At 44.8% G+C, this 10,154-nt stretch overlaps 1 protein-coding gene across 1 annotated transcript; it reads right to left on the minus strand. All coding sequences in view use genetic code 11, as the record gives it.

Moving 5' to 3' along the window:
- Window positions 1–966: 966 nt before the first annotated feature.
- On the minus strand, window positions 967–6,803 carry EGR_05283 (protein kinase; the record flags this gene model as incomplete). The annotated part of the gene is made up of 9 exons (XM_024494532.1): window positions 967–981; window positions 1,048–1,212; window positions 1,380–1,628; window positions 1,775–1,978; window positions 2,043–2,483; window positions 2,612–3,918; window positions 4,366–4,627; window positions 5,062–5,328; window positions 6,534–6,803. 9 exons carry the CDS (start codon window positions 6,801–6,803, stop codon window positions 967–969), a joined length of 3,180 nt encoding a protein of 1,059 aa, XP_024351003.1.
- Between the last annotated feature and the right edge of the window lie 3,351 nt (window positions 6,804–10,154).

Raw genomic sequence — 10,154 nt, forward strand, 5'->3', positions numbered from 1 at the left:
ATCGCCGGTGTAGAGGGCGGAGGAGGACACGCCGAGGATAGATCATTTTCGGACGGAGGAGAAGAGCGAAGTGTTATGTTTGGAGTGATGTTGGGGGCCGTGTCAGTGGCGTTCGGGGCAGCAGGGATTGATGTATCGTCAGAAGTAGAGCATGGCGGCAGAATGCCACCACCACACAGCGTCGAGTCACTCTCCACTGATGAAACCTTCACAAATGTGCATACACACACATACACATGCACAGAAACAATGGCACATGCAATGTTAGAGGCATTCACAAGTTATGATGTGAACGATGCGGCCGATAGGCTCGTTACCATTATTTTGGATGAGTAGCCCCCCACATGAAAATGGTGCGATTTTGTTAAGTATGACGATCTGATATGATCTGCAGGTAAGCGATTGATCCAACTCCGCATGGGAATACAATCTTATCCGGAGATTTACCAATCATGCCAACGACAATTTCACCCTATTATACGCTTTGTCGAGCATGCCAATGGGTGTAATGAGGGCGCAAAGCAGCTCATGCCCAGTGTTATGGATGAAGTAGCGACTCCTCAACAAAGGTACCACTTTGAATACAGGTCTTGATGATACGCAAGGGGACACATTAGAGAGGGGAGTCAGTGCTACTAATAGACAGAAATGCATGCGATCAATGGGAAACAGTGACAGAAGCTCTGGCTGAACGCGACATCAAGTGTTGAGACAGGCTGAGATGTACAGACTTACCGCTCGACGCAATTTCCCACTTCAGGCTTCTGATACCGGTCTCACCTAAAACAGCACACATATCCCATTCGCACTGCTTACAAATTGCATGCATCGCATCCAGAGGATGGATGCAACCATACAATCGTGCGAGTTACCGGTTATTCACAGCACTCGATGTAAACGCATGGAACCAGTTAATGCGATGTGAGAGTGAGGTTATTTGAGAGTGGATAAATGTCAAGCGTGCACTCATAAGGATGAGGACTAAATCATGAAAAACCGCAAAGGAGGCAGTGAAGAAAGTGTAATGAGCATTAGCAATCGGCATACAGTGAATTTTGGAGGAACTTTTTTGCAAGCACTAGGGCCTGACGAGGCAGTCTGCGATGGCACTCCCGGAGCAGGAATTGTATGCTGAGGAGGAGGTGGTGGTATCGGAGAGTGAGGAGCCTCCATTGGGTTCGGTTGAGCCACACCCGAATCCAGCGATACCACCTGTATATGAGTCAAATGTAAATGGAATTATCATCAATAATTGGTAAGAATTATCCCATTAGCAATGTCAGGAGTTAGTTAGGCTGCGTAAAAAATGAAAATGAGGTTGCTTAATGAGCGGATACAAAATTGGGGAAAGCGCGTTAAAAGTAATGGACTTTATTTACCGTGAACCTGTTGCCGACAACGGTGGTGACTTGTAATGAGGGAGACGGCAGTGGAGGTGGAGGTGGCGCTGGACCTGTCGACGAAGATGTGGAGGTGATACTTTCTCTTGGTGTTTGAATTGATGGTGCTGACGCTGCCGGTGTTACCACGAACTTAGAGACTGTAGATGTCATTGGCAAAGGTGGTCTAATTGGTGGTACTGAGGAGGGAATGATCGTTGCGGCTGTTGATGGCTGCACTTGAGGAATCTTGCGAGTAGGAAAACAAACGCTTTAGAGTTGATTCGCCAAGCATAATTATAACAAACTTGTCTGACAGTAAAAAGTAGCCTGTAAAGAGATTTGGTATGCGGCGTTACAATTAGGCTTAGATAAATTATCTTGGAAGAACTAACCGATGCCAACGAAATAGAAGGCATTTTGGTAACAGCTAGCTGTGTCACAGGGGTCATACACGCCTCACTATTATTGCACGGTGGAGGAGCAGCGACAGGGACCGGGTGTTGCTGCTGGTGAAACAGTTGTGATTGACCACTGGTGATTCCCATTACTGGCTGAGCCAGTGCCATGGCTGGCTGAGGCAACCTGACTGACTGGAACTAAACACACCAACAAACAGTGTTAGATGGGCTATTACCTCCCTAAATTAAAAAGTATGCATACTAGTGTAGTGGGCGTAGTGGGCAAAATTGGCTGCCCATGAGCTATATTAAAATCGAACACTTCGGCGGAGGAAACGAGTCCTGGGTGCGCAGCGGAGCTCATGATAGCAGTGGGTACAGTTGACATTGCTGGAATCGTTGTAGCACAAGGAGGTGGCATCGGTTGCTGTTGTTGTTGCTGCTGCTGATGATGATGCGCACTTTCCAGTGCAGTACGCAGAAGAATCTGTTTCAGTGCGTCTGTATTCGAAAGGGAGGCGGTAGAAGGTGGGAATGAATTCGGAGACGCGCAGGTTGGGTTGCTCCATGGTGATTCCACTGGTGGAGTTTGGAGATTTGACAGACCAGCTGGGATTGACTGAGGCGCTGTGGAATTGTTCGCGCTCAATGCAGCCGCAGTGGAAAGAAACAGCGACGGATTCGTAGATAAAAGTGTTGCCAACTAGAATAAAACAGTAGATTACTTTTACTTGTATGTACATGAAAAGTGAACAATCGCCAATATTCACTAGGCGGGGAAAAAACATTTTATAAACAAATACAACATTTGGTACACTCAACAAGACCTACATATTCTAGGTTGGGTTGGGTCTGTTGTGCTACCTGATCTGGCCTTAGCCCAGGGGCAGCCAGTGCCGAAGTCAGAAACAGTTGCTGAGACTGTCGAGAGTTCTGTACTGATGGTCTATTGAGCAGGTACTCTAGTGCAGAGACAGGAGGTGCATGAGTTGCTGACCCAGTAACAGATGAATCACCATAGGTAATTGATGACGAACTGCCTGATGCTACTCCCATCGGTATCTGATGTGTTAATGATAATGATGGAGGTCTGAATCCCATCTGCCGCGTGAATGTAGAGGGTGCCGGCACGGGAGGTACTTGCATTGGCGCTCCAGTGGAGTTCATTGGTACTGCTCCATATGGCAGACTGTAGTAATTTGCGTCCTGCTGTCTAACTTGTGATGTAGCGTCTGTGACGGAATGCTCCCTCGGAATAGAGGCCGAAGTCGACGTACTCGCCATGCCTTCTCGAAGATTGATCAGAAGGGTAAGAATGTCATCAAGTTGCACTGATGACCCGTCAGCACTTAACAGAGGCAACTCCAACAGAGGGCGTTGAGAATTTCCAGGCACAATAATTAATGGACGCTGGGCATAGTGCATTTCTCCATCAGGCGTCACTACGATGAATCCGTTGTAGGGTGCACGGATAACCCTCCCTTGTGAAGCAGAAGCAGACTTATTCTGAACTTCCAGAAGAGAAGAGGAGGCAGGAATGGGCATAACACTGAATCCACCACCAATTCCATTCCTTGAACAGAGAAAGGAGCAATTTTCTGACAGAACAGACATGTAACCTGTTGTGTTGGCGTCACTCGGTACGACGAGGAGTGGATCATTGCGGCGACAGGTGCACAGGTGATGCGCGAATTGGGCAACCAATGACTGAGCATGAGCAGGCACCTTCAATGTAGTAAAGATATCGGGTTCCTTAGTTGGTGGGCCCATAGAATGGGCATAAGCAGCACCGCTATAAATCGGGAGAGACTCGGTGCTATCATATGGATTTCCAGGCTCCAATGCGTAGAAATGTGAAGAATCAGCGTTTACAGGGAACGAAGAGATTGATTTCGAAGGATAGGCATTTTCAACTTGACCTATGGTAAAAATTGGAGGCACCTCTTCCAGGCCAGAATGAGCTGTATTGGAAGAGACAGAGGCTACCTGGTTGATGTAGGGAGAGTTGGTAGATGAAAAAGCACAATCTGGGGTCGCCCGCATGCCCATTATTCCAGTGAGACCGGGCTGTAGGTTCCTTTCAATTGGCGATCCAGCAGACGAAATTGTGTCACTTAAATCTCCATCATGCGGTGATCCTTAAAGGAAAGGATGATAGCCAGATTTTCCCAATGGAAATACAAAAAGTGGGTGGTGAGTACGCGATTCAATATGTGCACCATTAGGAAGATGAGGCCATTAACTTTATTCCAGCTGGCAGTGTAGACAAATGCCCAGTAATGCGCGAAGCACAGTTAATAAATACAACCTAAGGCGTTAAGGAAATCTTACAGCGGAAGTTGAGTCTGACAAAGCAACGAACAGGCAAAACACTTTTCCCATCATTCAAGATGCATGATCAAGCTGTGGACTAAAAGTTTATCCAGAAAACGATGAACTATTACTGCTTAATTGCGGATTAGCGAATTCAATGAGTGCATACTGAATGCACACATGGCAGCGAAGCTGTCTTACAAAGTGTGGAGAGAGTGGGATCAAGAGAGGAGTTAGTTGTAAAAAACTAACTACAATAAAAGTGGTAATACCGAATGCAGCGGCTGGATCGGCGGCGGCAGGTTGCACGGAAAGTGGTCGTCCGACCCCCTCATGTGTCGTCTCCGTCGCAGGTGGTGCAGTGCATCCGGAAATGTTTTTCAATTCAGGAGAGAGTTGTGGGTAAAAGACGTAGTCGTGATTTAGAGGGATAGAATTCTCATCCGCCTGTAGAGCCCGCAGCATCACTGCCACCGCCTCCTTTATCGCTCGGTCCACCTCCCCATTTGTCTGCGTGTAGCCGCAGCCCTCAAACTAAACAAGATAGACGGAGTAGTAATGGCTTCGTACGCTACTGAACACACGGAAAGTTAGAGAACAAGATAAACCTTAAATGGGAGATGTTATATTCAATACCCAAGCTGAAAAGAATACTAGTAGCTGTTGAAATATTGAAACTTTTAAAAGTGTTTGATAATTGGAACATTCGGTTTCGGACATGGAATTTTTGAACAAATGCATTAAGTGACATAATTAGCAGACAATATGGATTTAAATTAGGAGATTTTAGCCCCCTAACATACTACACGTGAGTGGATAAAAGGCATTTTCGGGACCTCAAGCATGATTAAAATAAGAAAATACTCGATGAAAGTTGGCTTAATTTGCAAAAAAAAGCAAAAAAATCGGCAATGCACGATATCAACAAAGCAGTTAGTGGAAACTTTTAAGAACCTGCTCCAGCTCACCAGCTTGATGTCATCAGTGGTGTCAGAGAGGTTACAGCGGAAGCTAAGTTTCCACAGCTCACTATTAGGATTGTTAACATCGGGCATTTCGAGGTAAAAAGTCGGCCGCAGAGTGCCTGGTATATCGCATCCCTCCGATTCGCGTTCCAACCGAGTTATTCGGATTATGTAGCGTAGTGGTTGTTGGCCCATAACTGGCTTTGTTTGGCTCATCTTCCTCTTTGGCTTAGCGCCAACCGGTGGTGCCACACGCTGTTGCTCTGTGGCCTGAAGAATGAAATGACAAAGGTGCCAGCACTGATCGAAGCGGTTGGCGTAGCGGTAAGATTAGCTATGTGAGACATCTGCGTCCAGTCATCATGATAATCGGCCATACGTGTAAGATTAGAGACATTTTTTGACAAAGAAAGGCATAACTTAATGTAATCACGTAAAGAAGACATTATCCGGAATAGAATGAGCACCATCAGCAACCTCATTCAGACATATAACAGAGAGGTAATGAACAATGCAAATCAATAACACAGAAGCGCTGCCAACACGACCTATGAAAAGACAACTGGAATCCCGAAGAATAAATCAAGTAACGATATAAACCAAATCAAGGGTGACGTAAATCAGATTAGCCGCATATGGTCAGTCGAGTGTAGTGAAAATACAAGTAACTGACATCACATGCTTTAAAAATAAGTTCTTCATCAGTATGAAAGCTGATTAAGGGTAGACTGATGCAGCGAGGGTGTTAGAGAGAGGTTGTGCATAAATGAGAGCAAATCATGGTTTCATTGCACCATGATAAATTTTTCAACATCTAAAGTGGATATGTCATAATCTTGAATTTTACTAGGTCTATTTTTATTGAAAACTTCAGAGCTAGCAATTCGAGTGCTTTATTTCGAGTAACATGAAGTGTTACTCGTATTTGTTAGTAGGCATCAATCAGGGCAAGCAACGTTCCCGCAACGCGTGTTAAAATCAAGGCCGCTTGTGGTTGAGATCCCAAGTAGACCTAGTGATGAATGCTAGGGGACTCAAGGATTATTAATAGTAAAAAAACGAAATAAATGGTCCCAATGAGAAAAGATGAAATATGATCATCTCTGTCGACTACGCAAAACATCGAAATTAAAGTCGAAATGAAGTCAACACAATCAGAAAAAAGCAACAAGTATGAATAGCAAAAATTTAAGAACGAAATACCCTGCAATTACAGAGGGAGCACAATCAGATATTGGAGAAGTGTTAATTTAAGTGACTCAAGCAAAACGGATTGAGTAGTGGAAGGCGTCTTAAAGAAGGAAAAGGCAATGACAATGAAACCAATGTGTTCATACAGTCCATTAAAAAGTTGCAAGCGATAACGATTGATAATGGTTTGCCTCTAGGTGAAGAAAGGGCGTAGAATCGACAGAGAGCGCATCGTCGAGGTGTGCGTGTGCTGTACCAAATGGCGTGAGTCAAACGTGGCCTACAAATGTAGCGGATCGGGGACACTGGCAACCTGCATGCCAACTGGAGTAGTTCCAGACGGAGGGATGGTGGACAGCACTAGCTCCTTGGAGTAAGAGAGACCTTCGTGACGTGGTAGTGTGACACGTAGTGCGTAGGAGACGCGGCGAATTGAACATGGCACGGGGGTGGTGCATGCGATCCTGCATTTGGCGTCTGCGATGGAGGGCCTCGGGCAAGAAGGGCGTGCGGTGCAATCGGGGTGCGAAACGATGCAGGTTACCCTCGCTCATCGGTCTGGACCGCATTGTCTACTTGACACACAGCGCAAGTGCATATACACACACAGGTGCCCACATGGCGGCCGGAGAAGGAAGGAAGAAAAACCAAAGACGGACTCACTCGAGATAGCGGCGCAAGAGGTGAGAAAATATACACAAGTTGGCCTCAATTATGAGTCGTTAACTGTTGGAATGGTAAACGGTGGAAATGCTGGGGTTCAAGAGGAAAAATCTTGAATGCAAAGGTGAGATTACAAAAACAGTGTTTTCTGTGAAAAGATAAGGTTTTAGACAGGGTGAAGGCGGGAAAAACGAAAAAGAGTGTAACGTATTTGCCATCAAACGTTATCTGTACCCAAAAACAACACATTCCATTAAATACCAGAGAGACTAGACCAAATAGTTCGGGTAGTCGAGAAAGAACAAACCCAGTAATGTTAGTGTAAGAAATTAATGGTCACGCACATGGTGAAAAATTCGCTGCCGGCATACATCGATTCTTCTAAGCACAAATAGCGTCAATCTCTATCCAAGATTGCAAGTACTGGGAGTCGAGCGCAACTTCTGGGCATTCCGAGGAAGCTAAGTGAGAAATATTCGAGGAATCAGGACCTCATCTAGACGATTAAGCATTGTGCTTTGCGTTTTCGACCTCACAATAGCGAGTCGAGTCTCGGGAAGAGACACCTGGGCGTTCGCTCTTACGCTTCAACAGATATCCAAAATTAAGGCTACGATAAGTCAGGGAATGAAAAGATCCAAAATTCACGTTCAGCTTTCCTGCATTTTCTTCGAATGATGCTTTTTGAATCATGAAGCACTTCGCAATCCCTTTCTTTGTTCTTTATTATCTATGAATTTGCTAATCTAGTGCGGTCACTTTCAAACGTTTAAGCCACCCACAAACGACGCTATATCAACAGCGAGTACATACGGAGACAAATTTATGTCCCTGATACACATTAGACCTACAAAAGACACAAAACAATGTTCTCTCTCAGTGCGATTTACTTTAAACCTACCTTAATCTAAGTGACAACCACGGCTAAACAAAGAGCATAGCCGACCTGACAGAAATAAATAGCCAAACAGCGCGCTCGGACACGTTCAATTGCTGATCCGACCACCTCCATCATCTCCAAAGAAAATAAGCAATCAAATACATTGATTAAGCTTTATTATCACTTACTGCAGGTATTACTTTTCGAGAGCAATTAGGAGGTTTTCAAAATGCACTAAAAATGGGAAGGGACACCTTTAAAGTACGCACTTACCTTGGCAATGAGAATAGGAGAGCTGGCGATAGAGGTGAGTTGCCGACCGGCGGAGTGCTGTGTGGGAAGGGATGCGTAGCCGGATGTAACGCCACCGAATCCCATGGCCGGTATTATCAAAGCCTCCGGAAGACCGGAGCCAGGTCCTCCTGGTTGGCCAACAACCTATTGCGAATAACACAGAGGCCGCCTAGAAAAGTGGTCTTATTTAAGAGACTTTTCAATATAGAGTAACAGCAATAGCTAACCAGGTAGGAAGCGGTACATAGCCGAGGCATCATTCCCAGTGGTGGTGCTTAAAAAGGCTTATCACCTAAACGACTCCAAGAAGCATCGGAAATAGCGTGAAATCATAATTTGTTTAAGTCAAAAGACAAAGCTAAAACACAGCGAGAAACTACAAAAATGCTGCAATATGGCCCGAGTATAAAAATAGCGATTTAAATGAACAACCTATCAGCCTCTCGCTATCTGCAATTAGGATAAGTAGAAAAAACAGCAAGAACACCAGTTCACGGCTGAAACAAAAAGACACGTCGCATGATATCATGTTTAGTGATTAAAAACTAGACTTCTAGTTGCATAATGAATCTCGCCAATGATTACTGCAAACATTTTTACCTCTGTGTCCGAAGTTCTTTCCCTTTCATGCAGTCTTTCTTCACCTGAAATAAAAAACCTCTATTGATCACAAATAGTTTTCGTTTCAGAAGGAATGATAGCGTATTTCAAACGAGTCCACATCGGTACGAAATCGAATGCACGAATAGCAAGAACGGAGATCGGAGGAACAAAAAACTATTCTTTATGCTGTTAATTATGAGAAAGGGTTCATGATGCAAGGGTATACGATACAGCTGTATTCAAGGCTTCAGCTTTGTAGAATAGCTTTGGATGCTTGAATAAGGAAGAGAACAGAAACTATTTGAATTAGAGCAAGTGACGAACCCATCCTCTGCTGCTGCAATTGTTGAAGAGTGAAATTCGAAGGCAGAGCCATAGCTGAGCAATGAGATGTGGGTTGTTGGATCACGTAGGGGAGATCTGCCGTAGCCGATGCGGGCTGCTGCTCTACAAGACCAGGGGCAATCGAGCTTGTAACAACAGGCAGGGCAGGAAATGATGCAGCTGTTGGCGGTTGTACTACTTGAAAGATTGTTGGATGAACTCCTGCCGCTCCGAGATTCGAAGGCACCTCCTAGCAGCAGTGTGAAAAAGCAAATCATATTAACAAATGAAAATAAGAAGGATGTATAAAAAATTCCTACACGAGGTGCGTGTTGAGTACTGACTTGAGGTACCTGACCGCCAACGAGAGAAGTAATGAGGGGATTTTGGTGTTGAGACCCAGGTGGGGGATGTGGGGGTTGTGGTTGTGCTGCTACTGGCTGGACAGGCGATTCACCAGAAACTGCCTGGCCTTGAGACTGTGATGTGATTGGGGGATTCACAGGAGGGTGTGGAGGACAGGCCTGTGCAAAGGCTGTCGGAGATCCCTGCTGGATGCCCGAGTAGTCCTGAAATAAATAACCAAAATATTCAATATGGGCGGAAGTGGCAGACACTGGGAAAGACAGGTCTGGGAAGCATCATACTAAGATTTGGGCTTGTAACAAATCAGTAGTAAGAGAAGGGATCCACGTGTGATGGAATATGCGCACAAGAGTTTACTACTTTCAATAACGGTCTCTTAAGAACAGGATTGGATCTCAAAAAAAAACACTTAATCTCAAAAAAATTCATAAGCACGTTTTTTGGCAAAGGAAAATGCTCGAATACACCATTTTTGAAGATGGGAACGTATGAAAAGACGCAGTTGGCTGGTGAACAAAAACCTTTCGGGAGTGAATACGAAATATGTCACCGTTAAGTGTTGCATACTTGAGTCTAACCCAAAACAAATTCAAAGTATGAATGATCATGCTGGGAATTTGAAAAGTAAATGCAATTTAAGCGACTAAAGTCCAAATTGTTAAAATAAACAATCCCTGACAGCCATGGAATGAAAACCACGGACAGCTCGACGTATTTTGAGTATACGGTATGAGTTTTATAAAACTAGTGCGAAGAACTGACTAATGGACTAAAT

The sequence above is a fragment of the Echinococcus granulosus genome, assembly GCF_000524195.1.
Source record: "Echinococcus granulosus chromosome Unknown EG_S00038, whole genome shotgun sequence".
NCBI lineage: Eukaryota > Metazoa > Platyhelminthes > Cestoda > Cyclophyllidea > Taeniidae > Echinococcus > Echinococcus granulosus.